Source organism: Paramormyrops kingsleyae, chromosome 7, assembly GCF_048594095.1.
Source record: "Paramormyrops kingsleyae isolate MSU_618 chromosome 7, PKINGS_0.4, whole genome shotgun sequence".
In the NCBI taxonomy this organism is placed as follows: domain Eukaryota; kingdom Metazoa; phylum Chordata; class Actinopteri; order Osteoglossiformes; family Mormyridae; genus Paramormyrops; species Paramormyrops kingsleyae.
The window spans coordinates 24,442,979-24,457,046 of record NC_132803.1 but is presented as its reverse complement, the minus strand read 5'-3'; the positions used below and the strand labels follow the sequence as shown (position 1 = coordinate 24,457,046).

Sequence of the window (14,068 nt, the reverse complement as noted above, 5' to 3'; positions counted from 1 at the left end):
AGGGCAGCAAGGTAAGTGCATCACAGCACTGAAGGACTGTCCTCTCCTCCCCTCACCATTAAGCCCTGCACGATTAGATTAGATCGAAGTTGTATAAGGAGTTCAACTGATAATAGTTTCACTGCTGTAAAAACATGGCTCCCCCGCACACAGTTTTTGAATATAGGCAGCCCCCAGGTTATGAACAAGATCCTTATTCATAACTTGGCTTTATACAAGGCTTTATGAGTATCAGTCCGTAAGTCAGGCGTTCTTAACCTTTAACTGGCTGCAATTGCCATGCACAAGTTCAATCTGGTATCAGCAATTCGCATTAATTCTGCATTTATGTGCTTCTTAGAAGCAGGATGAGGAAAAATGTAGAAAAACACAAATCAGAGAGCGCACAAGCCATATAAAAAAAAATTCAAAAAAGTTTTCTCTGTCTTTCTCACTTCCCTTCTTCATAGCAGATGAGGCTGGCCTTCTACACTTACCATCCTCATTTATGTTGGTTAAGACCCTCTGCTGTATATTTTGTATGTATATTTGATGCTTTCCTCATCTGTATTGCATAAATAATAGTATTTGACCCACCATAAACAGCTTATATAGTCATTAAATAACATCTCAGCAATCAGGGCGTTGCTAATTGTCAGTGCCCCCCCCTCCACGGTAGAATATGCAGAGCAGGGGCATGACGTACCTCGAGCCTATAAATTATACATTATTTTACATGATCAGGGGCCCCTGCAAAGTCACCCCACCAGGGTATGAATGGCCCCCGGACACCCCAGCCTGCAGTGATGTCACAGTCCTTTTCACCTTGAGGATCTGTCATACCCACCTCTGACTATTCTGACATTCAGCAATTTGAAATCTTTTAAAATTAAAGGCCAAGGTGTGGTGGTTTTCTTACAGGGATATTTGCAGTAAGCAGTATTATAAATTCTGTTACCACTTTGATTCTTGTTTCCCATAAACAATCTGTTGACTGTTCCATTTTTCATGAAGCTTGAGTGTCCCCATTTGCTTGGGTTTACCCAGAGTTCTCTGGTTTCTGACTGCAAGTCCAAAAACATGCAGTCATGCTAATTGGTGTCTAAATTGCCCGTGAGTGTGTGGGCCCAGTGATAGAGCAGCATCCTGTGCAGGCTGTACCACAGCCTTGTGCCCGATATTGCCTGGGATCGGCTCAAGGCCCCCATGGTCAAATCACGAGTATCTAGCTGGACTCAAGGCTTTTTTCAACATCGGTATGGATCAAATCAGCCCCGAACCCCCTAAACACGCAGCACTCCTATGTTATCGGTAGAGGTACGTCTCTAACATCCACACCCAAATCTACACCCTTGGTTTAACAGCAAGAGGTAGGGTGATGCAATGCTTAGCGCGCCTGAAGACCTGGCTATGCGTCTCCGCCCTGGATCTATATGGGTGACGTTTGCATGGCTCCCCACAATCCAAAAACACGCCAAGGTGAACTGGAGTTATCAATCTGCCGGGATGTTCTTGCCCTTGCAGGACCAGTTCCCCGCTTTGCCCCTGCAGCTTCTGGAATCGGCTCTGGAGCGCCGCGACCCTGCATCGGACGAGCAGCTATGGAAAATAGATGTTAGCTACCGGAAAAAGGTTGGAATTTGTTATTTACACCTGAACTTCATGGTTTTTGGACTACGGGGGGAAACCAAAGTACCCCGAGGAAAACCCCCCCCACGACACAGGGAGAACATGCAAACTCCACAAACACAGAACTCTGGCAGAGATTCAAACCGAGACCCCACCGGTGTGAGGCAACAGTCCAAAACACTGTGCCACCATGCTGCTCTCTTTTCTATACTGTTTTTTATTAAATCTCACAGAAGGGATCACTAAAGTCGGTACTTATCTATCTTAAGATCAGCCTTCTATCATTCAGTCTCACACAGAGTTCCTGAAGCACATGCTAATGTATTTCTACATCTGAGCCTACACGTGAAACCTTGAACAATTACTGTGTCATCCCTATTAATTGTTAAATGTACAATCAAGCTTTCCAAGCAACTGTAAGCCTCACCCAGCATTTCTGAATCATATGCTGTTACTCCAACTGAGGCTGAATGTGAAAAATTAGGCAACTATTGCATCAGTGCTGTTAGGAAATTGTTAAATATACAAACAAACTCTTTGAACAAAGATGCATTACTAGCTGCACTCATGAGTAAAACCTAGAGAGAAACTTGAACTCCACATACTTTGAGCAGGAATGTGAGTCACTAAAAATGTCCAGGTCCCCTCTTCTTTTAGACAAACATAATGCTTAACTTCAAGGAATTTAAAACTATTTTTTTTATGGAAAGAGAAACTGTGTATCTGTTTGATCAACTGACTTCAGCATGCCACTCTCAAACAAGCCATAAATCCTGTGAACGCTTGTAGGAAGACATGCTGTAAACTCTGTCTTATCCTGGGACAGATCAGGATAGCGCACTAACAAAGATGTATGGAGCACGCACTCTCCCACAGAGTAAATAAAACCAATAAAAAGACCTAAATAAAAAGTCGTTTTACATTTTTATGTGTTGTCAAGTTTCGCCACAAAACTTATCAGGAGTAAACACTTGGCCAGGCCACCATTTACCGGGGTACAGTAAGACTTTCAGGGGGAGGTTTAATGCACACAGAGTCTATGTTCTCTGCTTCTCAATAGAATTATCAGTAACGCTTTACATTAAGTGCACCTTCATTATGCATTCATTATGCATTCATTATGCATTCATAAATCTTTCGTAAACATCATGCATGTATACCTTAACATCCTAACATCCCTTAACAGCGTTAATATACATTAATAACAAACATTACATGATTATACAATTATAATGTTTGTTATTATTATAATATAATGTTTGTTATTAATGTATATTACAGCTGTTAAGGGATGTTAAGGTATACATGCATGATGTTTACGAAAGATTTATGAATACTTAATGAATACATTATGCAGGTGTAGTGAATGTTTCATGAATGCAATATAAAAGCATTCTGAAGGTGCAGTTAATGTAAAGCGTTGCCGAATTATCACTGACTTCATAGTGATACGTACAGACGGGTACTTCTGCAATCTTTCAACGTTGGTAATAATTTCAGGTAACAGTTTTGCAGGATCAGTAATGTTTATTGAACACATTGTCAGCATAAAGCATGTCATTATATTGTGTATCACCCAGCAGATCACTTAAAATCTTCTACCCTTAAAACACATTTGCATATAGAGTAAATAACTTCTCTTTGGTTAAGTACCCACACTGGACTTCAGTTACTTTAATGAAAGTGGTGTGAGGCTGTACAGACAGAAGAAAACAACGCCCCAGGAAACTCAAAGCGTAGGTAAACACCGCGATGCCAACCCCCACGAGCAGCTGATCCAGCATATTCATTGTTTAGATATTTGCAATAAAATCAACAAAATGATCCTTCAAAATGACCCATGTTTGAATAATCTTTGGAGAATTCCTTGTTCCTGCTGTTGAAGAAGATGGACCAGAACCTGTCTGTAATTGTCCGAATGACTGAAGACCAATTTACTATGACATATTTTTGCTTGTGCAGGATACAGTTTGAGAAGAGAAAGTTTGTGTCACCTGCCTATGAACTTGTTAATATAGGTCTGGCACAACAGTCTTTCTCAATCAGGTCCTTGGTCTCCCACACAGTTCATGTTTTTGATCCCTCCCAGCTACTGGTAGGGAGGGAGCAAAATTTTGCACTGAATGAGGGTCCCCAAGGACCAGATTGGGAAACTGTTCTAAAAGATCTTAGTCTTGAAGGCATTCACAGGACGGTTAGGGTTAAATATCCAAGCGCTGAAAAAATGGTGCATTTTGTTGATGATGAAGGAAGGCTACATTTATATAGCACTTTTCAAGATACCCAAAGCACTTCACAGAACCAATTGGGAGCCACTTCATAAACAACCACTGTATCCCCCACCTAGATGATGTAATGGCAGCCATTCTGCACCAGTACGCTCACCACACCATAGCTTAGGTGATGATGGGGCAGGAGAGAATTCACCAGTTAGATGTAGTGGATGATTAGGAGGCCAGATCGGAAAGGGCCACAGTGGGCAATTTAGGGAGGACATCGGGGTACCACCCCCATTCATTTGGAAGATGCTGAGGGGACTTCTATGATTTAGAAAGTCGGGAATTTACATCTCACCAAAGTATTGCACCTTCTTTACAGCAGAGGGTCCCCTTTACTGCACTGCAGTCCACAGTATGGCCAAACCAACACCTCATCCAGCAGCACCCCAGCATTTCCAGCTGGTCTCCCACCCAGGTACTGGCCAGGCTTAGACAGGCTTAGCTCTAGGCGGATTACCTAGTCTGAACTGCAGGTGGTACGACTGCTGACAATTGACATTTGACAAGCTTGACATTTTAAGCACACAAATTATTTGCACGGAAACAAAAGAAGAATCTCAGTAAAAATATCTTGTCAGCAATAATCTTGACATAGAAGCAGTTGTGTACGGCTTCTGGAGCCAGCAACAATTCCCAGGTGTTGGGAATAAAATATTTCACTCATCAACTGCCCCTTCGCCTGACTTTCACCATGGAAACAATGGCTTATCTTCCAGCAGTGTTTGTAATTCCAGAACATATTTTGAGAGGGTTCGGATGAGGTATTACCTTGGATGTTAGATATTTCATGGAATGCACGGGATTGCCAGCTATGCTTTGATCTACACATTTTGATTTGGCACATCTATTTTTCAGAGTAGCATCAACATATTTTGGAGCAGAATTCTCCTGAGAGATCCTCTTCACAATCTGCTGGGCAAATCAAGGTTGCTTGAGGTCACAGAAATGTATTCGACAGATGCTTTATGTGACGGGTCTATCAGACTCCCACGCTGCCAATGGCACTGGGCACGAGTGAAGATCTAAAATGTGACACTCACTGTCACACTCATCACAATGAATGATAGCCTGCAGTCTTGTATGAGTTGATGGATCACGGCATTTTTGGCTGTCTGGCTATTCTGGCTATTCAGGAAGCTGAAGTGGAAGCTGAAGTGGACTTTCTCTGAAGCCCCAGGACTTCTTAAGCAAATGAGGTGACTTATGGATGGGGAATTGCCTGTTTGGGTCCTCAGTAGACCTTTTAATCCCTGTTTTATTAGCTGTGATAAGGGCGTTGTTTTCCTCTCCTCGGATGGGAATTTCTCGCACTTGAAGGAAATTCTGAAGAACATTCAGCGGCAAAAGTAGGGATCAGCTTCTCCTCAGCATGAGAATGTGGTATATGGGACATAAAGTTCTCTTTTGTATCTCAAACCTAGAGTTCTCCAATTCTCTTGGAGATGCTGGGGAAGTTTCTCCACAATGTGACATCTCTCTAGCTGTGTGAAGAAGGCCGATACCTGGCAAATGGCCCTTGAGCTGTTTACGAAGGAAATTTCCAGACTACAGCAATCGCTGATAGTCTTTACGTGAAACTATCAGTAAGTCTGGTTTAAAGAGAGGCTTCAATGGCATTTGGAAAACCATGGCATCTATTCAGACCCTGCCGAATCACACAAGCCTACCGATGACTGACTGACTCTGATCCTTTTAACATGTTAGCCTGCCACCCTGTAAGCCATGTAATGATAGCATCCTCATTGGATTTGAGGTTCTGTCTGTCTGAGGTGAAAGTGAATTTTTATGATAGATAAATTGTTGCTTGGTTGTTAAATATTCTGAGACCCACTGTATAGATATTACAGCAAGATGGGCGTACTGCAAGGTCAGATAGAGTATGGAGCTTTCCGAGGATGTTCTTGCTGTCTAGTCTTTATTGCCTTTGAGTTTTGAGTAGTAGACTGCTGGATGGGGTTGAAGCAGGCCTTGTTCCTCATGCTGGATGATAATTTGAGGACAGCGTGTGACCTGCAGAGAATAAGAACTCTCTACCCCTAGAGAATGGTCCTGACCAGCAATGTTATATTGACGACGAGCAAAATGTGATTGAATATAGCGATGAGTACTGAGCGCCGACTGCTGCCGTGCTAAAGAGGTGCTGATGTCACTCTATTCTCTCTATTTTTAACAGGACTGCATCGGCTCTGATCTTTAAGTGCACTCAGCAGAGCATCTCTGCCGGCTTTGCATATCACAGGCTGCGAATCTGCACGCTTTACCCCATCAGGCCCAGAAAGTTCCTTCAGCTGGTTCATTTCGATGTGACTCTGGCATTTTTACCACCCAAAGTAAGAATTTTCCTTTTTGGACTGGTGGGTTGCAGCAAAAAATGCAATAACAGAGCATTAAATACACAAGTGAATTCATTTATTTGCTTCAGTGGAGATTTATCCAGTGAGACACTGAATCATCAATATTAGTGTTTTGTGTTTGCAGTCTGTTTCACTTTAGATTGTAACGCTTTGTGCAGCTTTTTTGTTACAGATGGAAATAAGTCTGTACTGCATCCATCCATCCATCCATCTTCCATTCAATTACTCTGTGCAAGGCTTGAGGTACAAGGTAACAGCATAAGCCACAAGGTAAGGACATACCTTTGACGAGTGTGTCTGTATTGCCTGTAGTGAGTTATTGTATGTGTGAGTGTGTGTCCTGTGATGGACTGGCATCCAGTCCGCATAACCGCATGCCTTTGGACAGTGGGAGCAACCACCCTACATAGGAAGAACATGCCAACTCCATACACACACAAATACACACACACACAGACCTGTACTCATATCTTTGTGGGGACCGTCCTTTCATTTCTAGAGGAAAAATCAAAATCCCAACATGATGACCTTACCCCCTACCCAGGCCTAACCTCACCCATAAGCATTTTTAGTTTTTTGCTTGCAGCCACTTATTTTTATAAAATTCAGGTTATCCTTATGGGGAACGGAAAAATGGTCCCCACAACATCAGAATAACAGGATTTTATCGCATTGCGGGGACCACACACACACACACACACACACACACACACTGGTGCATATATCTATATCCAGCTAGTGAATTTTCTTGTACTGAATACTAATGATTGTTTATTACTGTGTTTGTTTGCCAGTATTTAGATATGACATCATGAAATTGGTTTGTAGCAGCACCATAAAATATTTTAATAATTCACAAGGTCTACCTTGTGACTTTTATAGTACGTGCTTACACCACTCTGCAGTCAACGGGCCAGTTCTCAATTCTGATTGTAATGGAAAAAAATCGGCTCCACCCTGGTTCAGCATTTCTCTTGCCTGATATGACAGTATGAAAAACATGTGATAAGGAGAAAATCGAGGTCTGGTAATAAGAAGGGGATGGAGTTCACTGGCTCGCTCTCCAACATGGCGGTGCAAACAGCGGGAGGGCACAGACTCGCGTGTGTCAGGAGAAACACAGCTCAGCACAGGCAGTTCCTAACACAGTATAGGTCCTTCAGCTGTGCTCCTGCTTTCAACCTTGCTCTTGTGTTGGGGTCGGCACCGACCCGTTTGTAAGTTTAAAATGCATAAAAGCACCACATAGATTTGTGTACTGCATCAAGGCTTTTTGACTTTGTCAGGAACCTCTATTTAAACAAAATAAATTAAAACAAAAGACATGGTATGCCCATACATGTAAGGCAAGAAAAGACCAATTCAATTCATTTATATAATTCTCTTGAGGTTTATTTTACCATTCTTTTTTTTATTGAAAATGAGAGGTATGCTGTCAAAAGAAAGGTCCAGAATGCCACACCAAAAATATTAAAACCAATCTTTTCATGGATAAGGAAGCCTAACAAGGTTACCAAGAGATAAGAAACAAATTGGATGATAAGTAATTGTTTTGAGGGTATTTTATGGCTGATTTAAGACACGGGTCGACACCCGTTTAACATAAGAGATAGGAACAGAAAGCTAACAAAGGTTAATCTTCTACTTTACTCAGAAGAAAGCAGAGGTTGAAATTTCAGGTCCAGAAAGTACAATTCCAGACCAAGATTTTTATCAACCAACTAGTTGAGTATAAAGAGACACAGTCACAGAGTACTTAGCTGCTTGACTGAAACAAAATATTGGTCTAAATTTTTACTTTTTGGAAAAGAAATTTCAACTTCTGAAAGACAGAAGGTCTGTTGAATGTTGTTGCACCATTAATGTAACGTTTCACTTCAGAAAAGAGCTTCAGAGTCACTAATAAAATAAGCAGGAAGGATAAAGAATGGTAATACTCTGTTTCCATATTATACTGTATAGTTTAATCATGACTCCATTATTGCCAAACCACTGTGTTTGCTGGTTGGTTGATTTGTTCTGCTGTCCAGTCATTTAGCTGACTTTCAGTTGACCTTCATCAGTTCCTCATCTCCTGTCATACAGAAGAATTGAACATTTCATGATTACTCACGTCCTTCACAGCCTGTCTTACCTGTAAGCAATTGCTTCCGTGTGACGACAAAATAAAAAATAAATTCTGAACATAAATATGATCAGACAGTGATAAAACATGGGTTATATGGGAATATTATATTATATTATATTATATTATATTATATTATATTATATTATATTATATTATATTATATTATACCATTTTCCAGCATGTATTATTAAGGTGTTTGATGACTGGATTAAACTAAAACATTTTAAAGGCTTACAAAGCTTTCAGTGGATAGTTTTTTGCTGCTTACCATAATGCAATGGCTGGGCAATAATGATAAAGATGAGTACAACAGAGATGCCTTTCCTGGGGTGTTTCATCATCAGAATTCTCTTTACTCCTTTATAACACCTTAGGGTATCTGTTGTTATCTGTACCTGAACACTTCTACGCCTTTGCGGCCTTACCGTCCTTCATCACGCCACAGTACTCCTCACACTCCCTCTGGCTGTAGAACTTGTTGCCATTTCCCTTACAGCCGCCATATTTGAAGGAGACACACTTTCCGCTTACGGAATCGAAGGCCCAGAGCTCTTCCTGGCCATTGCACTTCCCAGGGGTAATAGGCAGCCTGCAGGCCGCTGGAAAGCGGGCGAAACAGTGAAATGAAGTGGAAAATGAAATGACAAAATGAAATGACACATGAAATGACACATGAAGTGACAAATGAAATGACAAATGAAATGAAAAAGATGCACACTCCAAAAAGCTGGTTCTGTAACTTAAGTGATTTGTATGATTAGATGTTCAAACTGGATTACAGTAAAACTGGTCTAAGTCGCCGGCTTGGAACTCGTCAATGTGCACGAGTCGACGCTCAAGCAAAAGTCGACAAAACGGCGAGATAGACATAAGTCGCCAAAGTGTCGTCACGTCAATTCTCTAAGTCGTCACTTTTAAGCTGGTCCCGCGAGTGTCGACTTAGACCGGTTTTACTGTATATGCAAGACCATCACTGCATCTTGGAAACTGATTCAGTCAAATATTGTTCAGTACAGCACATTATCATTAATATTATATATATTATAACTAATGTAGTATAAGCCTTTTATTAATGCTGATGTGTATGTGCCCCGTATGTGTCGTCACATTGTGAAAAGTAGCCTTCTTCAGATCTTTAACTTTACATTTATGATGTTTCTTATTGTACCTTCAGTGCGGCATGTCTGAAGGCAAGCCTTTTCAGTCAAGAAGTTATTCTGGTTGCCTAGGCAACCGCCAAAGATGAACTCCTGGCAGGCCATGAGAGTGGAGTTGTAGAAATAGCGCGTAAACATGGCGAAACACGGGCCTCCGTCTGGTGGGCTCATGCAGGAGTCTGAGAAAAGGTACCAATGAGTTAGGGGAGAAAAGCTTGTGATTCTGAATTGAAATCCAGTCACTTGCCCCCTGCCCCCTAGTCACAGGATACTGAAATACCTGCGTTTATAAACATGGGTGTGTCTGCGCCTCCAGAACCTTCCTCAGGTGAAGGCAGGACAACGTTTCTTTTCATTCTCTGTTTGTGGACAAGGTTGGAGATAAGTGAGCATGGGGAATAGAGAAGACAGGTGAAGACAAGATCGAGTGTATTCAGGTTTAATCTTGTGTACCTGAATTTCTGGCAACTGGGCTGGCTTTCCAGGAACACATTCCTCTGCAGAGAGAAACAAGTAAGTTCAAAGGGTTAGTTCTGGCCTCTGCTTTCAGATGTGAGTATGTTATGGCTGAAGGAGGGGGCATACGTGTCTTCTTCAGAATGATGATGGCATCGTCGTTCAGTCCTTGCTCTTTGGCCAGCTGGGTAAACTCTTCCACAAGGCTAGGACGCAGGTCCGGGCTGCGACCTGATAAACCGTGAGATTCGCACGTCTCATGACAATCATTTCAGAGAGACGCTATTCATTGTACATTTACTTGGTGATATAAGCAATATTAAAACAAATTTACCTTTGGAAATCCCGCAAAAATAAGATAAAGACCATAATGAGAGCCACCATAGCACAGTAACCCCCTTTCTGTAGTATTTGAACCTGCAACATTTTTATTGAGTTCTACTATATGATTTAATAATATTAATATAAAAGTAAGTACATTAAATAGCAGAAACAGCTGCAGGTAGGTCTTCTATACATACATGCAATCGCTACACAGCAGTACAGTGACACTGACAGAAAACTTGATGTTTTTCTCTCGCCCATGTCATTCCATGTCAGTCATTACCGTAGAGCTTCAGTGTGGTGGTCTTGTTGCCACCCTGCTTCTGCTTTATCATGACCACGATGGCATATTCATGGTAATTAGTGCGGACCACATACGCATCCACGTCAGCCTTCCATTCTATAGGCCAGAACACAGGATTAGAAACGTTATGTCATCGAGCTTTATAATGCCACCCAACATGCTATGCCAACATGTGAGGGCTTTCAGTATTGTTCAGGTTAAAGGACCATTCCATTCACTGTTTTATATACAGTACCAGTCAAAAGTTTGGACACACTTATCCGTAGGAAGGTTTATTTGTACTATAATCTACATTTTAGAACAATTATAAAGACATCAAAACTATAAAGTAAAATATATGGAATTATGCACTAAACAAAAAAATAATTATTTGTTGGGGGGAGCTCTGTGGGTTTGGACTCAGAAGGTTGCTGGTTCGAATCCTGTGGTCAGCAGATTGATCCCACCACTGGGCCCTTGAGCAAGGCCCTTAACCCCAACTGCCCCAGGGACTGGCTGACCCTACTGTCTCCCCTATGCCAGTTTCATGAGGTGGCCTCCTGGGATGCTTTTCCAGCCGTCCTGAAGGAGATCCCACATTTATGCTGAGCTCTCACTGGCCACTTTTCCTTCACTCTCTAGTCAAACTCCTCCAAAACAATTTCTACTGATGCTACCACTCTCCTTTGTAGGCGGCTTGGCGAGTCCAAACTTTTGACTGGTATTGTACCTTTGCATATCTTTTTCTATCATCTACATATTGGGTCGGCCAGAAAAGCAGGAACTCCAAACCCAACAGGCATGCAACATCTGTAGGGACTCACTTGCACTGTGATACAACAGCCTCCCAGAAGTCTCCGTTAGCTCGTAAGACATAAATTTTTGTTTGCACTCCCCACGTCTATACACAAACATACAAGAACAAAAACATTATACAACCAGAATATGAGCTGAGTGTCAAATGTGCACTACTGGAACATGTAACGTTATTCATATTGCTTTAAAACTCTTGGTATTATACAAATATGGATTGATTTTGATGTTCGTTATTCATTAATGATCCATATTGTAGGCTATATGTACAATAGTTCATGTTAATGCTGCCAGAAGGGCGGCTCTCAAAGACAGCGTGTACTGAGTGGGGAGAGCTCCCCTAGTGGCTACCAGGAGATTGCATGTAGTGAGTGGGGAGAGCTCCCCTAGTGGCTACCAGGAGATTGCATGTAGTGAGTGGGGAGTTCTCCCCTAGTGGCTACCAGGAGATAGCATGTAGTGAGTGGGGAGAGCTCCCCTAGTGGCTACCAGGAGATAGCATGTAGTGAGTAGGGAGAGCTCCCCTAGTGGCTACCAGGAGATGGCATGTAGTGAGTGGGGAGAGCTCCCCAAATGGCTACCAGGAGATAGCATGTAGTGAGTGGGGAGAGCTCCCCTAGTGGCTACCAGGAGATAGCATGTAGTGAGTGGGGAGAGCTCCCCTAGTGGCTACCAGGAGATGGCATGTAGTGAGTGGGGAGAGCTCCCCAAATGGCTACCAGGAGATAGCATGTAGTGAGTGGGGAGAGCTCCCCTAGTGGCTACCAGGAGATGGCATGTAGTGAGTGGGGAGAGCTCCCCTAGTGGCTACCAGGAGATGGCATGTAGTGAGTGGGGAGAGCTCCCCTAGTGGCTACCAGGAGATAGCATGTAGTGAGTGGGGAGAGCTCCCCTAGTGGCTACCAGGAGATTGCATGTAGTGAGTGGGGAGAGCTCCCCTAGTGGCTACCAGGAGATTGCATGTAGTGAGTGGGGAGAGCTCCCCTAGTGGTGACAGTGTCACCTGATGGCAGTTCTCGTCAGGTTGAGGGTGTTGCTGGTGTCCCCCTGATTTATTTCTATGGTTCCTGCTGATAGGTGGTCTTTGTGCTTTTGCATCCAGGGGCAATTGGAGGCTATGGCGATGTCATGCCACTTCCCCATAAACTAGAAGACAGGGAAAGTGATTGAGATGCAGAAGGGAGCAAGGAGTAGAGATACGCCGCGTTCCATTTACCTCAGAGGTCAGAATGACGTCACACCTGAGTTACCTGTGTACCAGTACAGGTCAGAAAGCCATTTACAGTATCAGTACTAGTCAGGTTCATTGTTAGCCGTTGTTAGCAATACCAGTAGATAATACATTACCTGGTATTTTGCACATACAAACACCATAGCAAGAAGTCCACCGATAGCGATTGAACAGTACTGTGTGTATGACTTGTTTAATGAAACAGAAGTAATACATAAGTACTACTAAACAGAATATAACTACAGCTTCCACTGATGAAGGGGACAGTCATCTTGAATTCTGAGGTTGGGGGATGCAGAGGTTCCTCATACTTTCCAAGCCAGAATTCCAGCTTTAGGAATGAGAAAATTCAGTATTCCGAGTTCAAATGGAACGCAGCAATAACAGCAAGGAGGTCAGAGGAAAAGGCGAGAACTACTGCTCCATTCAGTGAAGTATCAGTCAATCACCCGGCACAACGTATACGGCATACAGAAAAACCAGTGATTGGTGCCAGTCTTATTGTACCTGACCATGTGATGCTAGCACTCCGCAAACCTCCAGAAGGACAGAGCCAGAGGGAGACTGTGGTTCCTTACCCGGTTTAGGTCAAAGTTTTCCTGTGGTTGGAGCACAGGTTCCGAAGGCAGGGGCCCCCCAAAGGCTGGGGTGCCGGCAGCCAGGAGCAGAAGTGGCAGCAGCACTGTGCTGAACATCGCGGCTGTGTCCAGTCAGACTGGTGTCCCGAGCCACTGTGTCCTTAGGAAAAGATCAGGCCCCCCCAGCCTGTACTGTCCACCACAGCAGGACATTGACCCAAGGGGATGTGTGCTTTAAGTACACAGCCCCCTGAAATACAAACACTGCAACTAGACCAAAGTCTGCCTTATCAGGTCCTCTGGGTGTTTGTTTCTGTCTTAATTCACCGTTGACCCTCACTTTACAGAAGCACTCTCTTGATATTTGTGATCCATATTATTTTTAAAGGGTAGCATGGGTAATTTGATCTAATCGTAGCACAATAGTCTGATATGCTGGCAATATACTGCGATCAATTTATTACATTAACGTTAGACTGAAATGTCTCGCTATATGTTGTGGCATTTAGCTACTTTAATTGCCTTTGTTTTTTGGGGGGTCGTCGCATTGGTGATTTAGTTCTTCCTGAGCAGGTGAGAATTATAATGGAAATAAAACCAGAGGACTGGTTGCAGAGCAGAGCCCAGTACGACGACTCTAATGGATGTTAGGTGGCCTGGTGCTGGTGTTTGGGGGAGGTCTGGGGCGTCTCAGCATGTTTCCACAAGCAACACGCCGGTGGGGACAGGTGTGTCTGTGCTTGTTACGCACTTCAGCTGGCTGGGTGCCCATAGCACCAGTGCCTGATGGTACACGGTGTTTCCTTTGATACGCTCTTCACAAAACATTCATCTGTGTACCTGTCATGCCCGTACAA

At 43.0% G+C, this 14,068-nt stretch overlaps 1 protein-coding gene across 1 annotated transcript; it reads right to left on the bottom strand.

Moving 5' to 3' along the window:
- Positions 1-7,607: 7,607 nt before the first annotated feature.
- Positions 7,608-13,378, bottom strand: ambp (alpha-1-microglobulin/bikunin precursor). The gene is made up of 10 exons (XM_072713846.1): positions 13,212-13,378; positions 12,406-12,548; positions 11,414-11,490; positions 10,590-10,706; positions 10,112-10,213; positions 9,980-10,023; positions 9,807-9,885; positions 9,538-9,705; positions 8,795-8,968; positions 7,608-8,315 (listed from the first exon to the last, which is right to left on the bottom strand). The coding sequence occupies exons 1-10, from the start codon at positions 13,326-13,328 to the stop codon at positions 8,287-8,289; spliced, it is 1,050 nt and encodes a 349-aa protein (XP_072569947.1). The 5' UTR covers positions 13,329-13,378; the 3' UTR covers positions 7,608-8,286.
- Between the last annotated feature and the right edge of the window lie 690 nt (positions 13,379-14,068).